The sequence below is a fragment of the Bos grunniens genome, chromosome 4, assembly GCF_055505025.1.
Source record: "Bos grunniens cultivar Pamir isolate PY7600 chromosome 4, Bosgru_T2T1.0, whole genome shotgun sequence".
Taxonomy (NCBI): Eukaryota; Metazoa; Chordata; class Mammalia; order Artiodactyla; family Bovidae; genus Bos; species Bos grunniens.
Window position 1 is genome coordinate 114,694,917 of NC_141168.1, and position 15,918 is coordinate 114,710,834.

General features: G+C 48.6%; 1 protein-coding gene across 17 annotated transcripts in view; it reads left to right on the forward strand.

The window, feature by feature from the left end:
• Nucleotides 1-273: 273 nt before the first annotated feature.
• IKZF1 (IKAROS family zinc finger 1) overlaps nucleotides 274-15,918 on the forward strand; it is a 97,875-nt gene continuing 82,230 nt past the window's right edge. For 2 of the 17 annotated variants that reach the window (XM_086398620.1, XM_086398622.1), the window contains exons 1-2: nucleotides 280-384; nucleotides 15,364-15,417. In XM_086398620.1, the coding sequence (XP_086254746.1) occupies nucleotides 360-384; nucleotides 15,364-15,417 (79 nt within the window). In that variant the 5' untranslated portion in view covers nucleotides 280-359. Of the gene's footprint in view, nucleotides 385-875; nucleotides 1,254-4,745; nucleotides 4,826-4,985; nucleotides 5,277-15,363; nucleotides 15,418-15,918 lie in introns of those variants that run through there. The other 15 variants (XM_086398619.1, XM_086398630.1, XM_086398612.1 and 12 more) reach the window with 11 other exon arrangements.

The following is a 15,918-nucleotide window of genomic DNA, read 5'->3' on the forward strand; positions in this document are numbered from 1 at the left end:
GCCAGAACCAGGGAGCCAAGTGGGCCCAGCTGGAGGGAAGCGAAGCCGGGCGGGCAGTGGAAAAGGGCATCACTGGGTTCCGAGTCCTAGGGTAGGGCGAGCACGCGGGTGCCCCGACGAGCGGCCCGGGGCGCAAGGCTGCCGGTCCCCGGGAGGACGCCCCAGATCTGGCAGTCCTCCACACGCCATCCGCGCCGGAACCCCAGGGGTTAAGCGCGGGTCCTGCGGCACGGTGGCGGACCCTCTGGCTATGCCTGGCAGCGGTGGGATGAGGAAGCACGGCGGCGCGGGGAGGACAGGGGCGCGCAGCGCGCGGGGTGGCGGCGGCGCGCCCAGCGGGCCCAGTGCCGGCGAGCGGGATGCAGCGCGCGGCGGCGCGAGCAGGTACGGCCCGTGCCTGCCGCTTCCCGGGTCTCCTGTGTTGGGGCCGGCCAGGGTCCAGCCCCGCGCGGCGCCAAAGTTTGCGCACGCTGCCCCGGAGTTGCGCTCGGGACGGCGCCGCGTGAGCGGGCGACGGGCGGCTGGGGCGGCGCGCCCCGACCAGAATCCCTCTCCAAGTCCCGCTCGGAGTCCCGCACCGTGCCTGGTTCCGCGTCCAGTCCCGCTCCCCGTCTCAGTCCCTCTCCTAGTCCTGCTCGCGCCACGCCCGGGGCCCCGCTCCTTGCTTCTGTCCTGTTTGGTGCCGGAGCGTGCACGCGGGGCGAGGCAGGGGCGAGGCAGCTGCGGGGCTGGGCGCGCCGGGACCGGTGTGGCGCGCAGCCACAAAGTTTGCGGAGCGCGGGTAACGGGCGCGCGCTCGGGCCCGGGCGCTCGGAGCAAACGGCCGCAGGTGACTGAGCGCTGGCTCGCGGGGGCGCGGCGCGGGGCACAGGTGCGCAGCCCGTGGGCGGCGCTGTGCACGCGGGACGGGCAGACCGGCCGCGAGCGCGAAAGCCGGGTGGCGGCCGGCTGGGGGTGGGGATCGCGGCGGAGAAATGGGGAACAATGAGAGTGAGCAACTTCAGGAAGTCATTGTGAAAGAAAGCTGGGAAGAGCTGGGCAGCCGAACAAGCCGGGCGCTCTAACAAGTGCCTGCGCGGCCCGCGCCCGGGCAACCGCTGCGGCGAAGGTCCTGGGTCCCCGCGGAGCGCAGCCGAGCCGGGGCGGGACGTTTGGACGCGACAAGGGGGCCCACCGGGCGAGCCCGGATCCGAGGTCGCTCTTCGCGCTTGAGGATCAGTCTTGGACCTGCAAAGTGCGACGCACACATCCACGTGAGTGTTTTCAGACTGAATGTCCGTAGAAAAACTTGGATTTGAAAAGAAGGAAAGAAGGAAAAGACGGAGGCGGTCACAGTTGTGAGTCATGGTTTCGCTCGGGTCCACCTGTCCTTTCTGGGGACGGTGGGAGCGCTGACTTTCGTCAAAGCCGTGGCCATTTCGTGCTGTGACCGCAGGTGCAGGGCAGGCCGGCCGTGGGACTCTGTGAGCCGCCCCGCTGTCCCCCGGAGGAGGACGTGATCTTGTTTAAGTCGATCCACGCTTTTATAGTGAGATCACGGAAGTCAGCCTTTATAAAGTCATTCATAACGAGCTTTCTTTTCTTATTTTTGACGCGAGAGCTTTTTGCTTATACTGTAAAATAATTAGGTTGAATCCGAACTTGCTTTCTGCAGAATAGGAATTATTCCGGTTTGAAAAGTTGGTAATACTTTTGCTGAGTGCAGTTTTGGCTCTCGGATTAGGAAACCGCTCGGCCAAAAGGTGTCAGGTTACTTGGGGCTGTCTTTGAAATAGGCTTGAAAAATTAGGATGCTTGGTGATTCCTAAGGAATCTCCAGAAGGTGTGATTTTTTTTTTTTAATTTTCTTCTGATTTGGAGGCACGGGGTGTGACATCTGGAGAAGTGAAAAGGGTTAGGATTCGATTCGCGTGTCTGATCTGGCACTTCCAAGTGTAGCTTTCAAATGCGGTTTCCTTTCTCCCTGGCTGCAGCCCCCCCGGAGTGAATGTCAAACCTCTGTGCTTCCCTCAATTTCCACACTCAAATTCCCCACCCTACACCCCAAGGGGTAGTTCAGTTTAGAGGTACCTTATTTAAACTTGGAAAGACACACTGGTGTTGAAGAAATACCTCCTAACCCATGAGATCAACTTATGTTGAAAGTTAATTTTTTTTTTTAAAGAAAGCTTAAAATATTTAATATGCATAACGTTTAAACTTTCATGGAAATTTAAGTGATTTTAAGACTTGGTTCACTTTGGTTCTGAGGTGAGAGGAGAGTGAAGCATACAAGAAAGGTCCAAGCCTCTTGAGTTCATTGCTTTGTTGGAAGATATTTATTTGATGAGATTATTGGGACTCATCTTTTATGTGGGATTTTGAAAGGAACAATTCAAGTATAATGTATATTGTATGTGTCAGAATTGTTTCAGTAAGAAATTAAATTATTGTATACGTGGCTTAAAATTTAAGTAGTCACAAGTATCTCTGACCAGAAGACGACTTGCCTACATCATGGTTATACAGAATGTGTTAAAAAATAATTTGTGTGCACAAATATACATAATGAGGCAGTGTTTAAAAATTCTGTACAGTTTGGGTTTGATGTAGTGTATTCAGTTTCAAAACTTCTCATGATCATACATGTTTATATTTTTTTTTACCTGGGAAAAAATGTATTTCCCAGCCTCAAAGTCCCCAGAGCTGAAGACCAAAAGATGTAACTGAGTTAAACCGTCTGGTTTTCTTCCCTTCCCTGCCCTACCTCCCATCCCCATTTCATGGTGATAGTTGAAGGCAGGAGTTTCAGAAACTCCACCAGGCTTCTATAATTCATCATTATTTTAATTAAAGCGCTGCATCTTGGGAAACGACATATCCTCCAAAATTCAGGAGCATCAGGACAATAAAAGCCCATCATCACGGTCTCACAGGAATTGAAGGTCCATGAATACATGTGTGTGTGCTATGTTTGGGTCTTTTGAGAAGTTTGTCTAAAGTCTCCGGAGAGAAGGTAACTAGTGGTTTCCTTGCAGCCATTTCCCTTGTTGAAAATTAAGATCACAGCCAATTTCCTGGCCAAGAGGCTGCAGCCAGTACTGCTAGGGCCACTGCATCTTCCTCACTGGAGCCTTAGAGTCTGAGGATCGTGGTTCTGTAGTTTGGGGAGCTTTCCCCTTGGCTTGGATGTGTGTCTGTCATGTTGGGTCAGTGTAGAAGCCTACTGTCAACATAAATGTCAAACTCTGGAAGTTTAAGAGAACCTGATGCATATATACACTGTCTACTACATGTCATTGCTAAGAAATGCTGCCAAGCCACCCGCACACGTGTTGTGTATATCCTTCACGGTTACGTGTGTATTAATAGATACAGGAAATAAAGACATTATGTGATAGTATGCACACAGACACACAGAGAGCGTACGCGCAGCATGGGCAGACACGGGCCAGGGGGGAAAGGGTTTTAACAATCAAACACATGTGACCTGAGTAATAAAGACCCTCCTTTCTGGCTTGGTCGGTTAGTTGGTTTGATTTTTACCTTTTACTAAAACAAAAGAGATTTTCCTAGTTGGAATGGTGAATGCAAGCATCAGTGATGCCAGTTCTTTGTGTATCTGCCTAACATACTTGCAGTTAACCCAGAACTGGTCAAGGGCAGAAGCATTCAGAGGTGGTGTTTATTCCTTTTCCCTCCTCTGATCTTTGTAATTATGAAATAATTTCACTACAACATAACTCTTGGTTTTGTTGTCTTATTTGAATGGGCACTTACGTCAGTGGATCCAGTTCACAGGGAGCAGCTGTTCGGGTTAACTGGCGGCCTTTGCTATTTCTTTTTAAAAAATACTGTGTTTTAAATTTTATTGAAATATAGTTGATTTACAGTGTTGTGTTCGTTGCTGCTATTTCTACATGCGTTTTCGGGTGCTTCTGTACTATGTGAGTCTCGCCTGTGGCTCTGAGATGCTGCGCCTCCTGCCCTGACAGTTACCATCAGTCCCTGCCTGGTGTCGGTCTATTTGTGTCCGAAGAGCCTCAGGCGCGTGTGTGTGGCATAGTTCATCTCATGGGAGAAAACACAAGATGTAAAAGCGACAAGTGATCCATTCTTTGTGGCTGACAAGGGGAGAACCGTTGATCCAGTTGACACCTTGAGACTAATCATTTTTGTTTTGCTTAGGAAAGGCACATGTGCACACATGTGATCCAGACCTTGGGCAGGTTGTGTTTCAGAGCATAGGCCTTACACACACACACACACACACATACACTTAAAATCCAGATAAGGAAGGAGACAGGAATGGAGTTCATCAGGGACGTGGGCGCCCCTAAACCAGACTCAAGCAACAGCAACCAAACTGATTTTACTATGGGGTCGACCAGATGCCCATACTGTCCCCCCGCCACCCCCTGCCACATGGATTTAGGCATGTTGCTCTTGCAGTTTAATACGTGACTCCACACCATAGCTTATCTTTCTGCAGCTCCTTCCATTTTCAGTGTTGTTACTTTAATAGCTCGTGTTTGACACTGTTTTGAAACATTTGATGATATTCTAACAAATATTTGTAAGACATTATGAAACATTAAAAGTGAAATGCTGCATGATTACAAGTGAAACAGAGCAAACAAAAGGAGCTTTGCAGAGCACCCTGGAGAGGAGAGGTGGGCAGGGCCCAGGGCTCACCCTGCTTTAGTTTGTCCTGGGTGAGTGGTGTGTAGGGGGCCCACTGCTGAGGAGGGCCTGGTGGGGAGGCAGCCCAGCCTTCTCTGTAGCAAATGGCCTCGTTCCTTCCATCCAGCCTTTTTTCCTTCTCCTATTTTGCTGTGATGAACAGGTGGGTGAATGCTTTGGGTGCCTCCCATTACCTGCCTGGGGATGAACCATGAAAAATGGTGAAAACTCCAAGTCCCAGGCCTGGGGGCCCCTTGCCTTCCTGTCACAGCCTTCTGTGTCTCTCTTCTTCTGGGCTGATTGTCTCTGCCTCTGGGGAGCCCATCATGCCTGGTGACTCAAAGAGATCCCTCTCCCACCTACCTCAAGCCCGCCAAGTCAGACGTCCTAATAATCTCTGAACCCATTTTGGTCGGGACAGGAAGCACGGGCTCCCTTCCTGCCTATGTTTTCCTGAGAGAAAACCATCTTCCCTCCTTTTTTGCATATTTGGCAAATGGGTCCACCTTCCTCTCCGCCCCAGTGGAAGGAGAGGAGGGTAGTGGCGAAGGAGGCGGCAGGGTCCCTTCCAGGTGGCTGAGTCCAGGGGACTCCGAAGGCCCCAGGCCTCCAAGGTAGGACTGGGGGTAAGGCCCGCCCCTCGGGTCTCTGGGGGGCACAGGCTTCTGGGTGAGTCACTGGTTTCTTTGCTGTTCTGCAGAGATGGGCACTTCCAGAGTGCACTCTCCTCCCTCCCCAGGGTAGCCTGTGCCCCCAGCCCCTGCTGGCTTCCTACTGACTGTCTTGGGTGATGGAAAGTCTCATTACCTTCCATGTGCTCTCTCTGCTTTCGGGGTCCCCTGCTCCACCTCCTGATGGCTCACGGAGCAGGGCCACGGCTTAACGAATTGCTGAAAATAGGTCCTAATTAGTGGGAAAGCGCCTTCTTCATCTTTTCTCATTCAAGTGTGCAGTGGTTCGTTTTTCTTCAGCTATCAAGTCACTGCTGAAGGAAATCTGACTGAGAGTCCTCTTCCTACCATGTTTGCACCAAAAGTTAGCTCCATTGGACATGCAGTTGGTGCGGGTCTTCTGGGGGGTGTTGAAGACGGGTGCAGTGTGCTGGGGTCCCAGCGTTGTTCCTTAGTCTCTTCCTTTCCCTCTCTCCCTCCTTCCTTTCTGCCTCTGTCTCTCATGTGTGTGGTATTTGCAGAAATAACTATGAACTGCATCAAGAATTTGTAAACGACCTTACACATACTGAAATAGACTTCTGGCCTCCGTTATTGAGCTCACATGCTAAAATGACACTCCAAAGCTTTATTGGGTAGTATGAAGCTGGCTAAAACTGAACAAGATGGTTTGGTTTAGAGCCCTCTTCTAAAGCTAGGAGTCCTATGCTGAATACAGATTCATTGGTTTTGGGTAAATTTTCATTGTTACATCAGATTTTCACTGGCGCACTTGGAGCAAATGAAATAGCATGTAAGATACCTCTTTAGTCCGAATGGAGAAAATGTTGAATGTAGAGTCTTTAGGAGAAATGAAAATGAGGGATTGATCTTTTATAAACTGACTTTGGAAGCACTCTGATGAACTCCAGTGCTTTTAATGGAAACTAGAAAGAGCCAGCGACCCCCTGGTGCGAGCCCCACTTTGAGCCTGAAAAAGTGACCTTTTCTTCCTCCTTGTGCTGAGTTTTGTGTCGGGCAGAAAATTAAAGTGATATTCAGAGAGATCCACAGTGAAAACATTGATAAATTGTGTATCCTACTTCATTAAATTAAAACTCATACTGCTAATTATTGCAGGTTGTTAAGAGATAAGGCAATTAATTACCATTTAAAAATGATTGGGGAATTTCTAATGCGTTTCTACCTGCATTTTCTCACTTCTGTCTGGAGTTTGTGTATGTTTAACCTGAATTTCAAGACTTTTCAGTTTAATATAGAGCAGAGAGGTTTTTGTAAAAGACAGATAATTTACTAGGGGGAAAAAAAAACATTGAAAATAAGCTCATTTAAGGGCTGCAGAAAAATCTGACTGTAGTGTTTAAGAGTTTTCCTGTACTTGGTTCCCTGATGGATGTGAACATTTTCTGCCTGATTTTAAATAAAGATGTGCTGATTTTTGTAGGCCGAAAACGAGGAAGTTGTAAGCCTCTGTGAGGTTCTGCTCACGACACCCCCCACACCCCCTGGGTTTGCATGAGGACTTCGTGGGCTAAAGGTTGTGTGGATGACAGGCAGTCCTGGTTGGGCCTGATGCCCACTGGGAGCATGTGTACATATGGACTTTGTTACGTGTGGGGCATTTTGTCCTTGGGAGCCTATGTTGGGTTATAGAACATCTAAGCTGTCTGTCCATCGTCGAATACTATGGAAATCTAGAACTTTTTTTGCTAATTTGGTCCAACTAAAGAGCCTATTCAGAATAGCAAATGTTATTCTTTTCAGTGATTATCATATTTACTGTCCATAGCAATCACTTCCCAAATCATTGATACATTTGGATTCCTTTAACCCTTCTCAGACACAGCTGAACTCACTTCAGCCAACCCATTTTAGGTTGGGGAAACCAAAGTAAATTCCCAAAGAGTGCTGAAGTTGCTACAATTTAAGGAGCCAGATTTTTTATTTTTCATTCTGTATGCTCTGAACATGGTTTTGAAACGTGAATAGAGATGATTTTTTAAAGAATCTTTGTAAGAAGTTGCTTCATTTTAACTCATTGCTGCTGATAACCTTAATCATTACAACTGATAATTTGGGGATGTTGTGAACAGAACTGAGCTCAGAATACAAGTCCTTCAGGGCGAATTTCCAGTAGCTTAGCAACCACGTGGCCATACCACAGAGAGTCAACCATCGATGTTCACACCCGTTCCTCTCTGGAGCCACCATCCTGTGAGGCTGCTTTAGAACACATTTTCTCTCTCTGTTTGTTTCTAGATTTGTGGCTCTAGTCTCCCCACCAGCTTGGTAGGAGTGACTTTTCTAAATATAAAAAAAAAAAAAAGGAAAAAAAGATTGTGCAGCACTGGGATGGTGTCCTCAAGAGAAAAAGAAAAAATAGCTTTTCAGTTGTTGTTGATAAGTAGGTATGTCTGGGCTGTAAACACCAGACCCTCCTGGGGATTAGAGTAATTGTATTTCCCTGGGTCTAAATAACATATAACTTTAAAAAGAAGTCCAGAGGCATTTGTAGAAACCTCAGTATGACAGGTATATTTGGGGGAGTGCTATAGGACTTCCCTGGTGGCTCAGACAGTAAAGCGTCTGCCTGCAATGCAAGAGACCCGGGTTTGATCCCTGGGTTGGGAAGATCCCCTGGAGAAGGAAACAGCAACCCGCTTCAGTACTCTTACCTGGAAAACCCCATGGACGGAGGAGCCTAGTAGGCTACAGTCTGTGGGGTCGCAAAGAGTCAGACACGACTGAGCGACTTCACTTTCTTTCTTTCTTTCTTTTCTTTATAGGTATATAAGTGAATTTTTTCTACCATGTACAGTATTAAGTTCGAATTTTTCACGTCCACATAAAGTGATACTGGTATGTCAAGATAGCTTCACTACTAAGAAGGCAAGAGGAGATACTGTATGTACTCTTTATGCCAGCATCTTACCTTGCTGAGTGAAAACTAAGTTTGGATTTGTGTTTATCTGTAACTTATGTTACAGTAACTTAGTTATCAGTAACTTTGTGCTTATCTGTTTTATAAAAAATGAGAAAAAAATCTTTGAAAATAATAGGAACACAAAAGTTCTCCCTGGGCTCCTCTGTCTCTTCACTTCGTGATGGTAAGAGGCCAGCACTTCTGAGAATATCCCTGTAAATCATGATTTGGGCCCAGTTCCTGCTTTTATTTTTTAAAGACAGAGGTATCACTTTTGTTGCACAGTTGCTGGCCAAGCATGAAGGCTTCTAAAATCGGGAAGAGGGTAGAAGAAAATGATTCTAAAGTTAGACTTTTTACTTAAGTGATGAAGTGTAAAAGGCCATTTATATTTGAGGAAGCTACTTAGGAAATGGCCTCTGATGAGGGCCAGCATCAGGAAAAGTCCTCTAAAAGCATATGTAAATTCGGAGTGTCTGCCTCTCCGGGGCTGCTGAATAAACAGCAGTTCCTGTTAGCGGTTTGAGAGCCAGTGTACAGCGGGGCACACGAGCGGACCCGGACACACGATAGGCATGCAGTGCGGGGACCTCTCCTGGGCCGCTCGAAACCCAGCCCCGGAGCTGCTGTGAAAGCACAGACTGTCCCCAGCTCCATTTGCCCTATTATTTTCCGATTTCTAGTGTCTCACGTCTTTTTTCTTGGCCTCACTTCTAGGCAGGTGGCCCCGTGATGGCTTTTACAAACAGCCTCGTGGTTCTGTTCGTTCTGTATTCAATCCTTCCTCGCTGAGAATGTTTTCAGACAGCAGGATTTTCAGCTGTATTTTGAAAAGGCTTCCTGAGTTCCCCCTGACCCTTCCTCTTTTGCATATCAGTTCCTGCCCCTCGGGGGGAAAAAAAATGTGAGGACAGAATTGCACATGGGAGCTAATTTGCCCTCAAAAAGCAGGTTCACAGTAGAACAAACCGCTGGAGGAAGAGTTCTCTGTGGCTCAGTTTAAAAAAAAAAAAAAGTGTCCGTGTGTGTGTGTGTGTGTGTGTGTGTGTGTGTGAATGGCTCAGTTAAATATGGGGGGAGGGTGTGAAAGCCAAATTGTATTCCCTGCCATCCTGTTTAAATCTTGTTTTTCATTGTTATTTGTGCCAGCCCTAATCTCTGTGGAATAATCATGAAAACGTGTAGATTGGCAGCTACTTTTGAAAAAATGAAAAGACTCAGAAATGAAATAAGAGGACTCTGAAGTTGTTAGCTTCTCCCAATCTGTTTTGTCAAGTTGTTAGGAAAACCTCTAAGGTCTCCGGAATCAGACACAAAGATCCTGCATATTACCTTTGCTTTCTCTTGGAACATTTCCTGTTTTAAGATATGGTGTAATTCACAGCAATAGGGTAGATTTAGCCTGAAGATGAAAAGACTTTCTCTCAACAGGAAGAATGAGTGTTATTAAAGAGGTCTGTGACCTAACGCATTTTAAATAGATTTTAGGTTTGGCCTGTTTCCCCCTTCAAAATAAGTATTGTTTAAAACATAAGGAAATAACCCCAAAGGTATCTCTAGTGCAACCTCACTCATCAGGGAGGAAAATAATCAATAGCATCCATTTGACCAAATAACCAGAATTTAACTGTATTGTAGAAGTTTTGTCATGGAGTTCGCCTTAATTGCAAAGTATTACCAAGAGCTTGCCTATTTTCTGTGGCGATACGGGTAACACCCATTTCTGGTCCATTTGTACTTTTAAGCTTGGGGACCACTGCCTGAGTGGTCCTGGGCTCACATCTCAGCTCTGTTGTCTGTTGAGATGTGAGACCTTGGGCAGGACACTTCTTTCTTAGCCTTGGTTTTCTCATCTATAAAATAGAAACAATAATGTGGATCATGTATCAGAAGAACACAGTTTAGATGTAAGGATTAAAGACGCACACATAGCAGATGGGGATTGAAAACTCGATCGGCCCTGGACGTTCTGCTGGGCGCTCAGATGGAACAGGGAACGAGGTGGCTGCTGTCCACGCCTGTGGGGATTAGCAGCTAAATGCCAGGCACGTGGTAGTTCCTTCAAGAAGGCTGACTGACACCAACGTCCTTTCCTTTACCTTCTTTTTCTGGCGTTATATAAGGTACTCAAGAAATGCTATGAAATATTACTGGACAGAAACACACAAAAAAGAAAAAACAGTGTATGCTGTTTAAACCCCAAAGAATGGTCTTTTGAAAAGTTTGGAGAAGAACTGTGTGCTACCAGCAAATGGGCTGACTTTGAGGGACCGTCTGTGGTTCATCACAGCTCGTTTGGCGGGCTATGTACTAAACTCTTTAACCGCCCTTAATCAGGGTGCTTTGGGAGGTCACCAATTTGGGGTTCTTGACAAGCATCTGGCTTTTACTTCTGACTTCATTAATCCAGACTCAGCTTTCTTGAATTATGGGAAAGTCCTGTCATCTCAGAGCAAGTGCTAGGAGGAGAGAAAAGAAGAGATGGGGTGTGAGGAGGCTAAGAGGGCCTGGGGACCATCCCAGCCTTTCCCCGGAGCAGCAGCCCCCTCAGGATCCCCGGCCCTCGCTGAGCCTTTGTCCAGGCTGCTCGCTCACCCTCACCGGCGGGTAGGAATGGGCCAGTTGTCCTGGAGACATGCCCAGAAGCCGCAACTGCCCAGGGCTGTTGGATGCTTCTCCTCGGAGGCATCCAGGCTCCAGCTCCCGTGGGTGGGGAGGAGGAAAGGCAGCTGAGGTCGAGGAGGGGGCTTCCCGAAGGTTTCGCCGTCCCCCGGAAGGCTCCAGCTCCACTGGCCCTGGGCACCTGGGCGCAGAGGTGCAGTGGGCCTCTGTATGTGGTCCCCACCGTCCCCTGTTCTCCAGACTCGTCCTGTGCCAGCTTCAGAGAGGGTGGTGGCTGCGGGGGAGACGGAGCTCCTGGCTTGGGGACCCCGTCCCAGCAGGAGTAGGGCGAGTGAGGGTCCTGACTCCTGCTCTGCCTCCTGGAGGGGCCCTTGAGCGCCCTGTCACGCTGGCTGTCCTTTATCTCTGCATCTGTTTCCCCGTGTGCGAGATTCAGGACTGCGTGCTCCAGAGGCACAATAAAAGCATTCATGTCTGTAAGACGCACCCGGTGACAGGTATTTACTGACACTGCTGCGTTCTTTCGTTTGTATGTGAGCTGCAGCCTCGGGCCACTTGCGTTCCCCATACAGAGCAGAAGATGGCAGAGCTCCTTGGCGTCTCCCTGGACAGGCCTGCCGTGCTTGGTTTGGGCTTAGGTGCAGCGTTGTGAAAATGTGGGGTTAAGTCACTCTGGGGATGAACGCTTCTTCCTGACGGCCAACTTTTGTACTGAGATCGGACCAAGCCTGAATCCCTTTTCCATTCAACACTGGGCACTGCTTCCACGTGTCTAAAGAGAAGTACAGCGCCTGGGTGGTGCCTCTTCCCGGGAGTGGGGTTACTTCACTGTCCTCCTTGGTGGCTAGGTCTTGGGGTGGGGGCTGGTGTTTCCTCTCCTTCAGATAGTTCTCCATTGTCAAATTATTTCTTGGTCTTTGTATAAGAGCAAAGTCACCTTTACAAAAAAAAAAACAAAAAAACTCACTACTTCTTAGTCCCAAGAGATGCAAATTTAGATCTTGAGGAAGTTTGAGGGAGTTTGTCAAACTACCCCACCCTCCCACCTCGTGATGTCAGAAAGACAGGCCATGGAATCACAGGACTGCCATGGACTGTGCCCTAATTCTTAGGAATTTCAAGATAATGCTGACAACTGAGCGTTCATCCAAGCATGGGGGACCCCCAGGTACAGCTCCAGCCCTGGTGCGGACCACAAGCCGGCTGACTGGGTCCATGTAGGCTTGGTTGAGGAGCTGTTTGAAAGGCTAAGTGAGGCTGATGAGCTAACAGAGTTCCATGCAGGCATTCAGTGAAAATGGAGACAGGCCTGCAACACAGATCCTGGGTACTCTGCTCTCGGGGTCTGCTCTCCACCGCGCCCACTGTCCACTGCCGATGGGTGCTAAGGCAGGGTGGGGTTCAGGGAGGTGCCCTCGCTCTGCCCTGTCGGGACACATGGGCACAGGTGCCCGCACAGCAGAGCCGGGTCTGGGCCTCAGCCGCAGGCCCAGCGCATCCTCTCGCTGCTGCGTGACCTGTCCTCACATCTCCCCCCGGAAAGGACAGGGCAGTGTGGTGTGGATAGATCCTGCCCAACAAGAAACCTAGAGGATCCTTGCAGCAGCTGGAAGGCACCTTCTCTGGCAGCACTGGGCTGGGGACCCATCACCTAGCTGGGCTTTAGGAAATTTTTTCCTTTTAATCAGAAATTACTTGAAAATACAGTCGGGTGTTGATGAAATCAATTGCTGCCACCAAACACTGCATGAACTTTAAAACGAGAATGTCAGTGCACATTTGTCAATGAAAAAGATACATACAGTATTAGATGAAGAAAATATTTTACAACAGTTTGTTTGCAGTACATTCAGTGTCCTCTTTTTCTAAAAAGTTCTGTGTGTATACAAACACACACAGAAAAAATGTAGTAGTCTTAAGTAGTGGAAAAGTGTGTTAGTCACTCAATCAGGTACAAGTCTTTGCAATCCCGTAGACTGTAGCCCTCCAGGCTCCTCTGTCCATGGGATTCTCCAGGCAAGAACACTGGAGTGGGTTGCTGTGCCCTCCTCCAGCGGGTCGTACCGACTCAGGTATGGGCATTTACTGGCCTTTATTTAAAAAGTTGTAAAATATAATCACTTGCATATCACTTGCATAGAAAAAAAGAAGTTCAAAGTCAACATGATAAAAACTGGGAATTTAGAGTAGTATTTGTTGCAGCAAGATTCGCGTTCTGTCCACAGTCTGCTGTGTGTGCGTGTTCAGTCATGTCTGAGCAACCCCATGGGCTGGGGTCCACCAGGCGCCTCTGTCCAAGGAATTCTCCGGGTAAGAATACTGGAGTAGATTGCCATTTCCCTTTCCAGAGGATCTTCCCAACCCAGGGGTTGAATCCGCGTCTCTTGAGCCTCCTGTGCCTCCTGCGCCTCCTGCATTGGCAGGCAGATTCTTTACCTCTGAGCTACCTGGGAAGCCTTCTGTCTACTATATACATTTCCCCTATCAATCCGGAGATACCTTAGAACTGGTTGGTGATGTTTCACCTTAAAATACTACATTTGTCTTCAGAAAACTGAATCTCATATTAATGTTGCAGAGCGAACACAAAGGTTTTTCTCCGTTGAGTTTTATTTCTTTATTAATAGAATTGTTCGGACAGTTTCAGAAAAATCATAGGTGTTTTACGTTTTTTCCTGTAGAAGGATGTGAGACTTTGGACCCGTTGCTTTTTGGCGACGTTAAGTGCTAGACTGGTAAAGAGCCTGCCTGTAATATGGGAGACCTGGGTTCAATCCCTGGGTCGGGAAGATCCCCTGGAGAAGGAAATGGCAACCCACTCTAGTATTCTTGACTAGAGAATCCCATGCACAGAGGAGCCTGGCGGGCTACAGTCCATGAAGTCACAAAGAGTGGGACGTGACTGAAGTGACTGCACGCGTACACGCAGACTGGTCTCATGTTTGCTTCTCGAGCTAGTTTGTCTGCCTTGCTTGTTGGTGAACCCTCAGTCTTGGGGCTGAAACACATGTGGGCCATGGAGCCTTTTGCCCTTCTGTGGTCATGAACTGTACCCCTAAGGCCCACACTGGCCCTGGAAATTCATGTCACCACCCAGAGTCGTGCCATGGCTTTCAGAAAGAGATGCAAACCCATCTGCATCCAGAACCAGAGCTGGTCATCCATGTCTTCTTTGTGACCAATACCAGCATGACTGAAACTCAGAGTATGTGTGCCAAAAGCACCGTGAGAGCTGTTATACATACACACACACACACACAAAATACACACATGCACACACACACACATGCCTCGTCTGCTCAGACCCGGGGCGGGTCAGGCTGTCTGAGTGTCCATCACAGAGCAGGCATCTGCTGGAAACAGGCCTGAAAGCTCACACTCACACATCTGAACTGGAGGGACAGAGGCGTCCCCCAGAAAGAAGCAACCTGATTTCAAGTCAACACACAGGCTCTGGTGGCTGGTCGGGGAAGGTGCTCCTGCGGGTTGTCCAGCAGAGCATAAACGAGCAGACTCCGTGGCGCTCATCTGCTGCTGGGCCCCAGCTTTCTTATCCTCAGAGCCGCCAGATGTACCTGGCAGGGAGGGGGGCAGGCCGAGAGACCTGAGAGGTGGAGGCTGGGGCCTTGAGTGAAAAACGCAGCCCACCCCGCCCTCCTGCCCGCCAACGTGGCCTCTCCCCGGGGTGTTCATGGTGGCCACAAGCAGAGTGATCCCCACCGCCACCCGCAGGCAGCTCCAAAGGCTAGCTTTCTTTTTTCCCACCGCTCCGAGGAGCCGGCAGTCTGTCCGCCCACAGCAAGGTCTGGGTGCTCTCCGAGCCTGGTGTGGCAGCCGCTGTGGGCTTTCCTTCTCCCCACGTCAGAGTCTGGAGGAGTCGGAGGCAGGGGCCTGAAAGAGTGGGGGACAAAGCCAGCGGCAGCGTGGCCCATCTGCCAGGCTGGAGGTGTATTTATTATTGATGGGGGGAGCGCCGCGGCGGCTCAGCTATGCAGCCCTGCCTGGGTAAATGAGACATTCTTCAGCAAATTGCTTCGTTTTTTGATTGCTGATTGTACGCGTGTCACCAAGCTGACTCAAGGTTCATCGATGCATGCTCAGTAAATTAGAAAGAACATAACTATGGATCAGCCAAGAGAATGAATTCTGTGCCTACAATGACCCAGGGCCATTTAATTTTCTGCTTAATTTTGTTGCAGTCAGTTTGCATTTTGGGTTATTATGCAGTAGGAAATTAACAATAAATAACAAATTTGGTCCTCCTGTGCTTGTAATGATATTTTTATAAATCTTTGTAATGCCGTTTTTAAAAGGATCAAGGTCTGCGCCAGTCTGATACTCCAGAGAGTGTGTGAAGAGGAAAATGCATTCTTCTTGGTAGATAGCCTTGTTGTTAAATAGCTCGGGCCTTCTTAATCTCTCTTTCTCTCTCATATCTTAGGAGTAATTTGCTTTCAACTAAAATCCCTTCCTCTGTTTTCTCAGATAATCCAAGGACCATGGACGCTGATGAGGGTCAAGACATGTCCCAAGTTTCAGGTGAGAACTGGTGATATACCTATATGGGGAGTCCAGGCTTCGCTGGGTAGCAAAGCCAAGGAGTTCATGGGATGGTGGGCGAGGAAGAAGGCTGTCCTGCTAAAGAGGCCAAGATGGACTTGGAGTCAGTGTCTCACTTCAGTGCTGAGAGATTATCCAGGTGTGACAGCCTGCATAGAAAATTCTCCAAGAGAAAACGAGTTTTCCTGTTACACCCAAAACGACTTGGAAAGGATACAGTCTATGTTGATATTCTTGGGGAGGAAAAAGGACAGATTGACCTCCCCTAGATCCCAAACACAGGCCAACAAACGTGTTTAAAAAGAGATAGAAAGAGGGAGGGAGGGGGGAGGGGGAAGGGACAAAAGGAAAAAGCAGATTGGAAAACAAAGTTTGGGGAATAATCCCGAATGCTTGTTAAGTGTGGAGACACCACTTCCCATCATCATATGTTTATTTCAAGCCATACTGGACACAGCTCTTACCATCCCAGGAGACCCA